A 14,721-nucleotide genomic window follows, 5' to 3' on the forward strand; every position below is an offset into this window, starting at 1 on the left:
ATCGCCCCCCCCCCTCCCCCTTCTCCCTCTGCAACATACCAGCTGCTCCATCCATCCCATCCGCACACCACGTGACCTACTTCTCCCACGTCCTTCAGTTCATTCAGCACCATGGCTGTGGATGTTGCGGATGCTCTCTGCTGCATCCTTCATCCGCGCCGGCTCTCCCTCATCTTTCTCACCGTGACCCTCTCTTCTCTGCCGGCGCCGGCGGCGGCGCTGCTGGCCGTTCGCCCCGAAGACACTCAGAGCGGGGATCTGTCCGTGCAGGACGGGATTTTGAGGGCGACCGAGGGGGCTCGCTTTATGCTGAGGGTTTACTACTCCGAGCATCCCAACCGCGCGAACGTCAGCGGGAGACCTGACGCCGTACCTGCAGCTCCGTGGATCGCCTTCATAGAGGAGCCGAGCGGCGGCAGCAAGGACGCGGAGAGGGGACTCCGCTCCAAGGGAGACCCGTGTGAGGAGGAGAGCTCCCGGAGCTCCGACATAGAACTGCTGGGCTCCTTCAAGTCCACCTCAAGTCACAACTCTGTTCTGCTTGAGTTGCTGGCCAAAGACTTGCGCAAAGATGAGGTGATCAAATACTACTCCATGTGTGCGTTTGACGGAGTAAAATGGAAGCACTTCAGGACCAAAGACTTTTGGCTGGCTGTGGTGGAGAGACCTCCAGAGCCAGATGTTTGGCTCAAAGCGGGGGTCTCTCTGCTTCTATTAGCGCTATCTGCCCTGTGCAGCGGGCTGAACATCAGCATGTTGGCTCTTGACCCCGTGGAGCTGCGGGTCCTGCAGAACAGCGGCACAGAAAAGGAGCAGAAATACGCACGGAAAATAGAATCCGTGCGTAAACATGGGAACTACATCCTCTGCACTGTGGTGCTGGGCAACGTCCTCACAAATACGTGTTTTGTGGTGTGGATGTGCCAGATTCTGGGAATGACCGCACTCTCAACTACCTCCTGCACTTTGGGGATCTTCTTTATCGGAGAAATATTACCTCACTCCGTTGCGTCCAGGCACAGCCTCGCCATCGCCTCCAAGACTCTGTGCGCCACCCGTTTGCTGATGCTAATTTTCTTCCCCATTGCATACCCGGTGTCCAAGATCCTGGACATCATGCTGCACCAGGAAATCAGCAGTTTTTACACCAGGGAAAAGCTGGTGGCCATGCTGCGTGTCACAGATCCATATCATGATCTGGTCAAGGAGGAGCTGAACATCATCCAAGGAGCCTTGGAGCTGAGGACCAAAACCGTGGAGGATGTCTTGACCCCTCTGACAGACTGCTACATGCTCTCATCAGACGCGGTCCTGGACTTTTGCACCATGTCCGACGTGATGCAGAGCGGCTTCACCCGAATTCCGGTCTATGAGAACGACAGGTCCAACATCGTGGACATCCTTTTCGTGAAAGACTTGGCCTTCGTGGATCCTGACGACTGCACTCCCTTGAAAACAATCACGCAGTTCTACAAGCATCCCATGCACTGCGTCTTCAGTGACACCAAGCTGGACGTGATGCTGGAGGAATTCAAGAGAGGTAACCCAACTTTAAACCCCGAAAGAGGTCTCGTCTGTGGAAATATTCTGCAAACCTCCCCCTGTGTCTTGTGTTTTCACATGTCCAGAACTTTCGTGACTTATGAGTGAGAAATCAGTGTTAAGTGCATGAGGCGCCACATGGTTTGAAGCAATCTCAGGGAGACTTTCTGCCACCTAGGAGTTAAATGTGCTTTGAAGTGACATGCAGTTAAAAACTACATTTTCCCCCGCAGAAGTAAATGTATACATCAGTTCACTGGTTTAAAGTGGATCTGCCAGAGAAACACTTTGATCCCCACAACGCTGAAAGCCATATGTGAAATGTGAGAATGTGGATATGGTTCAGCCAGAGGTTAGAAAATACTAAGAACCATAATTGGAGTTGTCTTAAGAATTTGATGAGTGATATAAGTCATTTTCTCAAAACAACCCTCTGAAACACATCTTGCTGCTTTCCTCGTTTTTGTTGTCTTCTTTTCACAATAATAAAAGCTCCACTCATCTACAATGCTACGTGAAGAGCATCACCCCCCCATCCCCCTCCGGATTTGTTTCTGCCTCCACTTAAATTTTTATAATCATCAAACATATGTTAATATCAGACAAAAATAACTTTAGTAAACATAATTAAATGACAAGCTATTTTTAATGAACAATCAAAATGAATGATTCAACAATACGAAAGAAACTGGACAAAAACTGTTTCCACAAGATACTTGCAATGGCTGAAACCAGTGCTGACCAAAATGAATCGTTTCACCATTTGCCAAAAATAAACTTGATGATCCACAAGACTTTTGGGAAAACATTTAGTGGAATAAGAGGACAGAAGTTATTCGTACTTACATTTGTCATTGCAAGTGGTGTAAAACAGAGAAAGTATCTTAAAAAAAAAAGAATCATCACTACTAAAGTCAAACATGGTGGTAGTTGAGTGATGGTTTGGGACTGTTTGTCTGATCAGAACCCAGATGTCTTACCACATGGAAAATAAATCCTATAATAACATACGAAAGGAGAATCTCCAACCATTAGTATGTTATCTGAAGCACAAGTTCTCTTTTGTGTATTTCTTGGAGTGCCTTAGGCAAAGTTTGGACATAAATCTGATAGAGATATGTCTGCATGACCATATACAGGTCATTCATGCTCAAAAAACCTCCAATGTGGCTGAGTTAAAACAATTCTACAAAGACAAGTGAAGCAAAATTTCTTCCCAATCATATATTAGACTCACTGACAAGAGACAACCTAAATGCTTGAGGTGTTGCCTCAAAGGTGGCACAACTAATTGCATTTTCTCAAAGATCCAATTGAGGTTTCCACAGCTTTCTTTTGTATGAAATTGAAACTATGACTTTCACACTGGACTTTGTTTTGACTCACATTTTCTTTGTATGGTAGTAGAATATGGTGATTTGAAACATTTGCCTGCAACTAAAGCAAACAGAAACATATTTTCAACAGTCTAAAGTAAGTTTACTAAAATGTTGACTTCACTCTTATAATTTCTGTGACTCAGATCCATTGCCCCCCCAAAAAATATAAATGCTGACTGATAGTGACACGCTGGCTCTGACAGTGACAGCATCTGTTCACTTTGAAGCAAACATGTCTTAGGACTCCAGTCAGTCTTGAAAATAAAACCAAGCATTTAGAATTGGCACTTAAGAGAAAACAGTTCATGCTGCTCCACTTTCAGCATCAAATCAAATTTAGATGATGAGAAGCTGCAGGCACAACTGTTATATGAAGCGCCTTGCAAAATTATTAATGCCCTTTGAACTCTGCAGACACTAACTCCAATATATTTAATTTTAAGCTATAATTTGAGCAAACTGTAGTGATTCTACAAGTGTTGATTGATGAGAACGAAGTACATCAATCATGTACTATGCAATACAATTTGTGGTTGTAATCTGAAAGCAAAGTTCAAACGATATGAAACCATTTTCCTTACACTTTAAATCTGTTTTAGTTTAACAGAGTTCAACATTTTGATTGATGACACCATCCAGTTTTGACAGTTAGAAGGGCCAGAGGTCAGCTCAGCATTCACATGTTGACCCACTGGTTGACATACAACCTGTGATGATTCAAGTTGTGTGAATGTCAGCGGTACGGAAGGCAAAGAAAGTCCAGATTCACCTTTACATGTCTATAATACGCTTAAATTTTAACCCACTGTGCTTTTAAAATCCTTCATGAAAAATTCAGCTGCAACCTTTTGCTCTTCTTCTCTCCAGCTTCGCTCTGTTCTCTCAAGGATTAACACTTCCCGCTGTTCAGGAAGCTTGGCTGGAAGCCGTAAGGATGTCTCGCTGAGCAGGGGTCGGGATGTTGCTTTGAGCAGAGAATGAAAATGTCATCAGCAATTTAAAAAAGCATAAGTGAGAACAGCATGAATAGATCTGTAGAGACGTTAACCTTTTTTGGTGTTTCCTCAGTTTCAGTCTCAGCAACATGTTTAAATCTTTAGTTCATTAAATTGTTACAAAAATCGTTTGGCTACATTCATAAACAGTGGCACCTAACAAAAGCTTGAAACTTTGCAACTTTGTTTAAGATGGATTTTTGTTTAAATTTATCAATATAGCATCAATCCCTGATAAATTCAGAGTTAATGACAGTAGATTAAACGAGATCTCTCTAAGTAAGTCCAAAATATTGCATCAGATAACTCAGTTTCCAGCAACTCTTCAAAATTATAATGATGTTTTGGAATAAGCATTTGTTAAATAAGAACATTTCCACTTAAAAGTTTAAAATAGTTTAAAAAAATGTTTAAAAGGAACAAAATCAGCAAAACATAAATGTATGATTAAAGTAATACATTTATGTATGATTTAATATTTTGATATTTGTATTCTTTTACTCTTAAGAATGCAAATGTATTCATAAGAGTAAAAGACACTGGATTCCAAAATGTATTAGCAAGAAGGATTCCCACAAAAAATATATATTAACCAATTAAACAGCAAATTAAGAAAAGTGGAAACAACTGTAAAAACTAATTCCTGAAAGGGATATTGGATTAAAAGTTTATTGAAAAAGCATTTTACATTTCATTTGAGATGTACAAATATATTTCTAAACAAACAATATCTGAAATGTGACCATTTTACACAGTGTTTTTTTTAATATTTTATATTTCTACTACTAAGCCATCAGTGCATAAATCACCATTTGATTTTTTTTACTTTCGGCTGAACTTTTTCTGTGGTATTGCTGTAACTTTATAAGGACATTTTTCAAGCATGAGTGATTTTAATATATCAAACAACTGAAACTCTGTCAGACCAAATACAACTTAGAGATATGCAAAACTTAGTTTAAACAAATTTGTTTTCTGTAAGTTGTTTTATTTGCACACCCGCAAACCTTTTCAAGCATCTCCTTTTCTTTACAGATGTTATTTTGCAGAAAATTTGTGAAATAAAATGCACAACCTAAAAGAACAGATGATTTTCAAAAAATAGTCTGCAGGAGTCTGGGAAACTGCTGGAGCAGAAGCATTTGTGAAAAGAACATTCACGGAGGACCCAGTTTCACCCCGGCGGGCATGCGTGTGTGCGTGTGTGTGTGTGTGTGTGTGTGTGTGTGTGTGTGTGTGTGTGTGTGTGTGTGTGTGTGTGTGTGTGTGTGTGTGTGAGCATGCCGAGTGTGTGTCGCTCTGCAAAAGTATTATGTAACATGTGAATGATGTAATGCAGTTCATGGGAACATCAGCTGCTGAGAACAAACCCTCCTCTGCATCACCTGCGCTCTTCAGACACGCTGACCTGAGCTCTGAGCGCAGCCCTGCTGTCTCAGCTAATCTCACTCCGTCACAGTTTGATGTGTGATGATGGCTGCCTGTCAGTCAACCTGATTTTTATTATTTTTTTTCTTTCTCTTGTTGGACTGGATTAAAGCATTCATTTTATCCTCTGGCAGCGATCCTTTAAATCAGTTTGTCTCCTGCAGTTTGAGCTTCTAAGTATGGCTGGAGACTGTTTCATGAAATCTGGCCAAATAACGTTGTAAATTTGGTTAGGTAACATTAGTCGTTACCAAGCTGCCTTTTTTTTCTGTTTGTTTTTTAAGGAAAAACTCATAAAAGTTTTAATATCTGTATTAAAGCACCAGCATATTAAAAAAAAAAACAAGATAAAATGTTGGCTCTTTGACATTTGTCCTGATTTTTTCTCCTTGTGACGTTCAAAGGTTGTGGCAACATTGAGTTCTTGTCACATTCGGTTTGCCGATGCAGGGATGCTGCAGGCTAGTTGGGTCACTGTGTCTCGCGGGCTTGTTGTGAGTGGGGGCTTGGAGTAGGAGGTTTGCTCATGAGTGCACACAGCACCCATGCATTGTGTTCACAGAGGTGACAGCAGCAAAGGCAGTTAATTTGACAGATGCGGGCATCATCAGTCGGATTGTGTAATCTCAGCGTCTTACATAAGGGGGTTGAGGTCTTACAAACTGCCAAAAAGTCTCCGGACCCATCGCCTGTCCAGACAGAGAACACGTAAGCCCTGGCCTGGTGCTGAATTTATTTAAAACTCGACCTCTAAAGTAGATTCCTTCTTACATGCTCTTGTTGTCTTGACAGTCTGTGTTGATTTTCATTTTGACCAGTTGGAGGCTGTTGACTGAGAGCTATTTTTAATCCAGTGACGTTGCCTCCCCAGCCCCGTTCCATGAGCAGTTTTCAGCTCAGCTTCACTTTCTGAAGCGAAGCTGTTGTTTTTGTTTGTTTGTTTGTTTGTTTTTTGACAAATGCAGGGAAGTCTCACCTGGCCGTGGTGCAGCGGGTGAACAGCGAAGGCGAGGGAGACCCTTTCTACGAAGTGATGGGCATTGTAACGCTGGAGGATGTGATCGAAGAAATCATCAAGTCTGAGATTGTGGATGAGACAGACCTGTACAGTATGTAGAAAAACACTTTCAGATTCACAGTTACTACAATGTTGTTAGTGTTGTTTTATTGTCCCCACTTCTCATATGAAAAATATCCCCACTTGCGTTTTTATTAGATACACTTCACTAGTAACAGGCTGGACCATGTTTGCCTTTTTAAGTTTCTGGTCTATGTTGGGAAGACAGTATGTTGCAGCTGCTCCAGATTTATTATCTGCACACCTGTGATGCCAATCTCTGACTCCACCAAATCCTGAATAGACTATCAGATTGAAATCTGGTAACTGTGCAAACTATCGGAGGAAAGAGGACTCATTGTCTGGCTCACAAAACCAATTCAAAATTAGAGCTGTATGACGAAGTGTATCATCTTGCTAAAAGTAACTGTCAGAAGATGCGGTCGCAAAAAAATGGACAAGGTCAGCAACAGTATTCAGGCAGGTTGTGGTGCGATGCCATCAGATAGTTGCAGCGAAAACAGACACTCAGTGACCTTTCTTAGCAGATAGGAGAGAAACATGGGTTGTTCTTCATCTTCTGTATCCCATTTACTTCCAGTTGCATGAAATGTTGTATGAACATTTTTAAGAGAAAATGTTTTGCACACCTGGGTTGTAGCTACTGTTGCAACCTTTTCATCTCAAACCAGTCTGCCCATTCTCCTAAAACTCAGACAGCTCAGAATGTTTTTCTGTCCACACAACTGCTGCTAACCAACAATGTTCTTTACTTGAAAATCAGAAAGAGGGTTGTTTGTAAAATTTTCAGGAGATCAGCAGTTGCTGAAATACTCAGACCAGCCCATCTGGCATATACATCTGTGCCATATTTAATGCATATTCATCTCTTGGACACCTTTTCGTCCCTGTTCTAATGCTCAATTCAAGCTTTAGCAATTGTCATCGCCACATGAATTTGGGTGAATTTGGATTTTGTACACCAGATTTTGTGGTCAGTGAGTATATCTTTCTGTTTCGTAAAAGTGGCTGTTCAAGATAGACTATATTTACAAACGTATCTTGAAGCTCCTGAAGACCACTGAGCTCAGATGTTACAATCAGTTTCATGACTACAGGTTTATACAATAAATCATATAGGAATGCAGACCGCTTTTATAGGCATTCGTGAAACAATGGGTCACTCTCAGAGGTTCATTAAATTCAAGCTCATAATATTTTCATGACAGGACCCTCCACTTCTCCACAACCCCTAAATTTGCTAATCAAATGATTGATTCCATCTTCTCCTGCCTGAGTTTTCCTGCTCCTTTCTGATACATAATTAATTAGTGCAAATAAATGACCCCGGCTCAGTGATAAGCCCCATAATCCGCTCATTTTTAATTGGCTGGAAAAGCTCTTGACAGTGAGGCCTTTAAATGCCAAACACTCTTCAATTTGTATCTAATCCAGGATTCACTGCTGCTACCATCAGATATGCTTCTACAGCTAAAGCATCAAAAAACTCCTGCTTTTAGAAGCAACATGTGTAAATGTTGTACAGTTTGTCTTGCAGTGCTTTGTGCAAGTGCTCATGCCTCTTGATAAATCTGCACTATAGGATGTGTTCTTTTTAAAACATGGTACTAATTTATGACTCGTAGCTGACAATCGCACCAAGAGGCGAGTGTCCCACCATGAGAGAAAGCAACAGGATTTCTCTATCTTCAAGCTCGGAGAAAATGAGATGAAAGTGAAGATTTCTCCCCAGCTGCTGCTTGCCACACACCGTTTCTTAGCTACAGGTAACATTTAACGCAGCGAGGAAAGAAGAGATGCTTAAAACCGAGTATTTTTGCCTCTTGTTTTCGTGTGGTTCTCACACGTGTGTGGTTGTCTGAAATTGCTTTGTAGAAGTGGAGCCGTTCAGGTTGTGTCACCTGTCGGACAAGATCCTGCTGCGCCTCATCAAACACCCGAGTGTCGTGCAGGAGCTGAAGTTTGACCCCAAGAACAAACACGCTCCTCAACACTATCTTTATCAGAGAAACAAACCAGTTGACTACTTCATCCTCATTCTGCAGGTGACGTTCACTTCCCCGCTGTCACAGCCAGCTGACTAATATAAGCCATCGCCACATGAAAACGAACTGCGTTGGCCTGATCTTTATAGATGTATTGTTGATGCAGGGACGGGTGGAGGTGGAGATTGGAAAGGAAGCTCTTCGGTTTGAAAACGGAGCCTTTTCCTACTATGGCATGCCAGCACTTATCCCACCACTGGCAACTGGTAAGCAACACGTTCCAGTGAACCTACTGCCACAGTGATAATAAAACCAGCAGAAGGCAGACTTTGGCAAAAGACTGCAGTGATAGCAGAGGATGTTTTTCCTGTCTTAATGCCACCCAGAGTCTGTCAGGCTGCAGAAGCTGCAGCAGAAGCCGTGGGAAGAAAGTAATTAAGGGAAGTGTTTTTAGAGAATTTCCCAGTGGAAGGACATGACCTGCAGAAGATTATATGAAATCCAGCTAAGACTGCGAAGCAAGCAGAAATCCTGCCGTACACACGCTCTCCCTCTGATCTCTTGAGGAGGTTTTCAGCTCATTTTAAATGTCTGATCCTCAAGTTGTGCCTAATACTATTTGTAAGCTCCTACTAAATATTAAAAAAGTCCTATCTTAGGAGATTATGGGTTAAAAACTTCTCTCTTAAGCACATGCTGGTGGTTAAAATCCAGAGACACATCTTGAGTTTTTCTTGTGTTTGCTTGAGATGAACTTGACAAAATGTTTCCAATGACTAGGACATGTAACATTCTGGTAGCATGGCAGACACCACAGGCAAAATGGACAGATGCAGGAATATTTCAGCAGGATTTAAAAGCGTAAAAACAAATCAACCTCAATCACTCTTCATGAGTTCCTGAATCTGTCGGCCAAGACAGACGAAGGAGGAGACAAATCAAATCGGGCAGGTAGCCTCAATTACGCATCCTGAAATAGAAATCGACAAAATGTTGTTAGCAGTATCATTTTGTGGGAGTGTTTTTTCCTAAAGTATCGAAATGTGCTTTGGAAGGATGAATATGTTGAGAGTGTGAATATTTTTGTTAGACAGAGACTGGCAGTTTCAGTGCTCTCAAAGATCCTGACAAATACCAAGAGAAGGGTCTAGGTATTATTTGTATTGAAATACGAATATATATTTCTAAATTATTTTAGAATTCTCATTTCATTGCCCTGTGATAGACTGGCGATCTGTCTAGACAGAATGTAAGCTGCCAAGGATAATCAATGGATGGCTCGGAGTCGCTCGTGTACAAACTCAGGTCAGAGCACGAAAACAAGACACAGTTTTTATGTATATCTTCTGCATTTCTTTGCAGCCCACAGATACAGCTCTCGAAGCAGCGGCCTGAACCAATCGGACTCGTTACTGAGCGGGGGCAGCGTGGGGCAGCTCACACCGGGCGCAGGGGCCTATTTACCAGACTACTCAGTGCGACAACTCACAGACCTGCAGATCATCAAGGTTCGAAAGCTTGAAGCAAAACACAGAAACACAAGAAAATAAACACTATTACTATTCACTAAAACAAACCTCAATTTTCCCTTCATTATATCCTCAATTAAATCTCTAATTTCCTGTACATTAAGGGTAATAACTTAGGATCCTGGACAAGAGACCACATTTTTAAGCTCCTCTAAATTTTGAATAATGTGCACCGCTTCCCTGCTGCTGAATATGCCTTTGATACGTCCTAATCATGGATTTTGACTTAACGCAGACATCCTGTCCCTCAGTCTTTCCTTCCCGCAGCCTCTTACCCCTAATCACCAAGGATAATTGAGCTCCATTTCAAGCAGGACTATATTGGCTTCATGTGGCGGATATGCCCTCTCTTTTAACCCAATCTTCTTGTTCTGGAAATATGGTCCCGATTTCAGCCAAGCACGGCTTGGGAGTATGTAAAGGCAGCCATGCATGCAAGCATAATGATAATAGTTGTTTTCTACATGGCACAGATCAGCAAGAACCATTACCAGAATGCACTGACAGCCACCCGGATGGACAGCACTCCTCAGACCCCCGATGCTGTGGATTCTGACATTAAAGGGAGACCGCCAGGCCCGGAGGCCCGCTCAAACAGCATCGCTCTCCCACTAATGAGCACACACACTCGACTGGGGCTCGGGCGCTTTGCACACCTCCATCCATACGGCGGCCTTCACAGCACCTCCCAGCTCAACGAGAGGAACCGCATTGTTCGTGAGTTCCTCACTTGCTTACGTTGCAATAATTCAACTCAGACAAAAACGGTAGGAGGTAAAGATAGGGAGGTGAAAGTGTACTGGAGTGATGTGAGTCCAGAAGTCATTACTTTTTAATATATTTTTAGGCAAGGCCTATTCATATTCAATTCAACATCTTAATTGAGTGCAAAGTAAAAAATATTGCACTACGAGCAAGAAATCCATTAAAATAACAATACCAACCTAAACCAGAAAGAAAAAGTGCAAACAGTTGCAAAAAGGCAAAAAACTATTAATCTGCATATATTTTGCCTTTTTTTAAAAAAAGATGATGAATTCAGTGATGCAATTGATTCCTAGATTAGAAGAACAATTAGTTTCTACAAACCTTAGTTTGTTTCCAAGCTGAACATTTCTTTTGGAATTGTGGCCCAGATGTTTTAGTTTAGTCTCATCTGGGCAAGACACACTTAGGATTTGGGATATTTTAGCAAGACTTGGCTGTTTCATTTAGGTGATGAAGGCACATCTGTTGCAGCTGTATGACTTAGACATAATATGCAAGAGGTGACGATATATATTTATATAATTCTTTCCACTTGTAGTATCTCTCTTTAATAGAAATTTTAGTCTCTAATCCTAAATCTTTTGTTCTTACATTTAATATTTGACTGGACTATATAAAAGTACATTAAATGGTAAATGGTAGGTTCTTTACCTCCCTCTACAGGCAGAGTCTAAAACAACTTGCAGGTTTACTGGCATCTCTTTTATTGAACTATTTTCCCTCCAAACAGGCAGTAAATCTGATGGGCAGAGGAGTCCAAATGATACAGTGTTCCTTCGCATGGATGAGATTCCTTACATCCACGAAGACCGACCGGAAAGTTCTGCCGATAATGGTAAGCAGACTGCTTTTCAAAATCTTTATGTATAAATGGTTTATTTTGAAGCCCGTGATTTTTAGGTTGAGTGAGGGGATAACAGCATTGGTTGTGCTTTATCTTTGAAACGACTCAATCAGTGCAATTACATACATGATAAATGACCGATCCATTTAAGATCAGTCAGCACTAGGGCTGTTGTAAATTATTTTTTTAGTCATCAAGTAATCTATCGATTATTCTGAAGATGAATTAAGAAATTCAATAAAAAAGTTTTTTGATTAAATTAAATATTGGTAAATACCGTGAATGTTAAAAACTTTTTAAACCACATTTTACGTTACATTTCAATGGAACTTCGCCGACCCCTCCAAAATTGCTCTTGAGAAATTTTCCTGTTTATGGTCCCCCCCCCCCAATAATGAGATGGGATTTATGCCCTGGGCGATCGGGATGGCAGGAAATTTATTTTACGGTTCATCCATAAAGCTACACTTACCTTATTCATCAGCTACCCACTGTGTTCTGCATGTCTCTGCTCACCTGTATCCGAGGAATCATTACAACCCTATAGCCAGCACTATAAAACAAAATGTATTATCTATATTATAACCTAGTATTTTAATATTTGTGGGAAATGCTGTGTTTATCAGAAGTACTGACAATGTTTTGTTATCTATAGGACTTCAGGACTATAGATTTTGCTTTTTGCTTTGTGCATAGATTGGACACTTGTGATTTTTCATGTTCATTCCTTTTGATTGATTTGATTTTGTACTTTAGAATTTTGTTTTCTTTTATTTTATTTCTTTTCGTGGTCAATTGTGTATTGTTACTTGTGGTAATGTCATAATCTGTAGTGTCTTGATTTCCTCTCAGTGACTTTTCTTCCTGCAATCCTGAAGTAGTATAATACTACTGGGTTTCCTGTTTTTACTCCCAGCCTGGTACTTATGGTTTATTGCTTTAGGATTGTCCTCTGGATTTACTGGTTTTGTAAGTTTTTAATTTTGCTCCCTTTTTTGCACAGCAGCTGTCTGTCCCCTATCTGCTTTTGGGTCAAACTCTAGACAGTTTTGTGACATCGATGAATCAAGTATCAAACAAAACCAAGAGCAAAAATCAAATCACATATTGTTTAAATTGTTCACTTTGAAAATAAATAAGATTTTAAAAAAATATTGACAGTTGTTTTAATTTCAGACTTCTATTGTTCAGTGGGACAGGTCTACATAACTGGAATGTTGCTGGTGCGATTCCAGGTTCCTCTACCACTATTTTGGTGAACCACTGAGCAATACATTGCAAACTGACCTGCAGATTTGTGACGGCATCATAAAAAAAAATAGTTGCTTAGCATGGTTGAAATGCTAAATAATATAAGTTCAGTTAACTACTTCAGGGTCTGATACCGTTTTTAAAGCTGTATTACAAGCTTTACCCTTGTGTTCTTATAAAAAATGTTTAACAACTTTAGTGGAGGGGGTACAGCTATTTCCACTACTACTTGGTACGTGTAATACACGTATTACACGTCTACTGCTATAAGTTAAAGTTATTTTCCCCACCTGAATGAGATTTCATTAATGAAGAAATCTCTCATGTTTGTTACAGATGTGCCTACAGAGCCGTCCACCTCGCCCTTCATCAGCTCCCTGTCCCTGTCCAGCTCAGAGGAAAACATAGGAAAGAAGCTCCTGCGCAAACTGAGTGAGTGAGCGGTTTGTCGTGAGCACCAGTGCCACAGCTCGCCCACACACGCTCTCAGATGTGCCTGAACTTTTCTGTCAGCCACAGCAATAGTCCCGAGCGTCTCCTAGCAACAGATTACGTGCGGTGTGCCTGTGAAGCAGCCCACTACTTCCTGTCGAGCAGCTCCTCCAAATGCAGCTGTTCTTGCTGGCATAGATTTGTGACTCATTTTTTGAAATAATTTAGTCCTTTTCGGTCGGCTTCAGCTGAGTCTATGCCGGTGTGAGTCAGATGCAAAAATCGAATATTATGCTTAATCTCAGCTGTGGCATCTGGAGAATACATGGATACATGTATGTCACCCGGCAGGCCCAGATTACCATGTCCTCCTCTGTTTCCAGGTAACAAGAGGAGGAAAAAGTCTCGAGAAGGAGAAAAGAGTTTGGAGGAGGAGGAAGGGTCAGAGCAGCCATCGGTAACAAGCTAGTCCTGCAAAATTAAGGAGGAGGGATAAATCATGCACGCCCTGCCTCTTGTTATTCCCTGGACACCCTATGTACCTAAAAGTTAATTGAACTTGTTCAACTCTTCTTCACCCACTTATAAATCCTCAGGACCCTATGGATACATTCTGCCCTCCTTTTGCCTGAAAAAAAGAGAACTTGATAGGACTTACTTTAACAACACATCTGATAAGTGAAATCTTTCAGCAGATTGCCTGGGTTTCATTCAGTTTTATCCACTTTCTTGGTGCAAAGCTTCTCCATACTACCTTTTAATGGTGGGTATATTTACAATGTTGAACAAAATACCTTACACTGAAATACCAAAACATCAAAGAATGAAACAGGGTTTACTTGAACAAACAAAAAAGTGTTTGGTAATTATTTTTTCATCATTATTGATACTGTTTCCACGTTCTAGAAAATGTCTGCGAAAGAAGCTTATGGTGTTGCCAAATAGGGGCCCGACTACTGCCAGCACAACTGACAACACAAGGCGAAATAGAAAAGGCCACCAAACAGGAGCACAAATTTCACATAGCTTCTTCAAAAGCCATAAAATTGCCAATTTTCAGTCTGATTGTAAAGAAATGAGGTAAAAGTAAAGAAAAAAAGAGGACAAAGTTTCTTTAGTTTATATCTACTCGAAAGTGTCAACATCGCCAATGTATGTGATACCAAAACAACAATGCAAATCATTAAAAAAAATGCTTTAATTGCCCAGATTCATGAGGACATTACATCCTTTTCCAGATGTTATCTTCTAACTGAAATGCTTTTTCTACATAAACACTATATCTACTTTTCCCATCAAAACATTCCTGTCTGTTAAGTAGCCAAATGGGCACAACTGCAATACTTCCACCCAACAAACATCCTCAACTTTCTACTGACTTGATCACAAACAGAGTCTTGGAAATGTCAAGTGACTGCTTATAGCCTATTGTAGGGGAGCTTTAGATATTAATATTGTTTTTTATCAGTACTAGTCACTTAAGCTGTATA

At 40.9% G+C, this 14,721-nt stretch overlaps 1 protein-coding gene across 1 annotated transcript in view; it reads left to right on the forward strand.

Annotated features, from left to right (window-relative positions):
• Nucleotides 1-102: 102 nt before the first annotated feature.
• The window catches only part of LOC129359684 (metal transporter CNNM1), a 15,789-nt gene continuing 1,170 nt past the window's right edge, over nt 103-14,721 (forward strand). Inside the window, exons 1-10 of the mRNA XM_055029484.1 lie at nt 103-1,540; nt 6,310-6,453; nt 8,048-8,188; nt 8,298-8,467; nt 8,574-8,673; nt 9,770-9,915; nt 10,410-10,653; nt 11,435-11,539; nt 13,136-13,231; nt 13,615-14,721. The exon at nt 13,615-14,721 is cut by the window's right edge and continues 1,170 nt beyond it. Coding sequence (XP_054885459.1) covers nt 112-1,540; nt 6,310-6,453; nt 8,048-8,188; nt 8,298-8,467; nt 8,574-8,673; nt 9,770-9,915; nt 10,410-10,653; nt 11,435-11,539; nt 13,136-13,231; nt 13,615-13,700 — 2,661 coding nt within the window. The 5' untranslated portion in view covers nt 103-111 and the 3' untranslated portion in view covers nt 13,701-14,721. The remainder of the gene's footprint in view (nt 1,541-6,309; nt 6,454-8,047; nt 8,189-8,297; nt 8,468-8,573; nt 8,674-9,769; nt 9,916-10,409; nt 10,654-11,434; nt 11,540-13,135; nt 13,232-13,614) is intronic.

This window comes from Poeciliopsis prolifica, unplaced genomic scaffold, assembly GCF_027474105.1.
Source record: "Poeciliopsis prolifica strain line A6 unplaced genomic scaffold, Auburn_PproV2 SCAFFOLD005, whole genome shotgun sequence".
NCBI classification, from domain to species: Eukaryota; Metazoa; Chordata; class Actinopteri; order Cyprinodontiformes; family Poeciliidae; genus Poeciliopsis; species Poeciliopsis prolifica.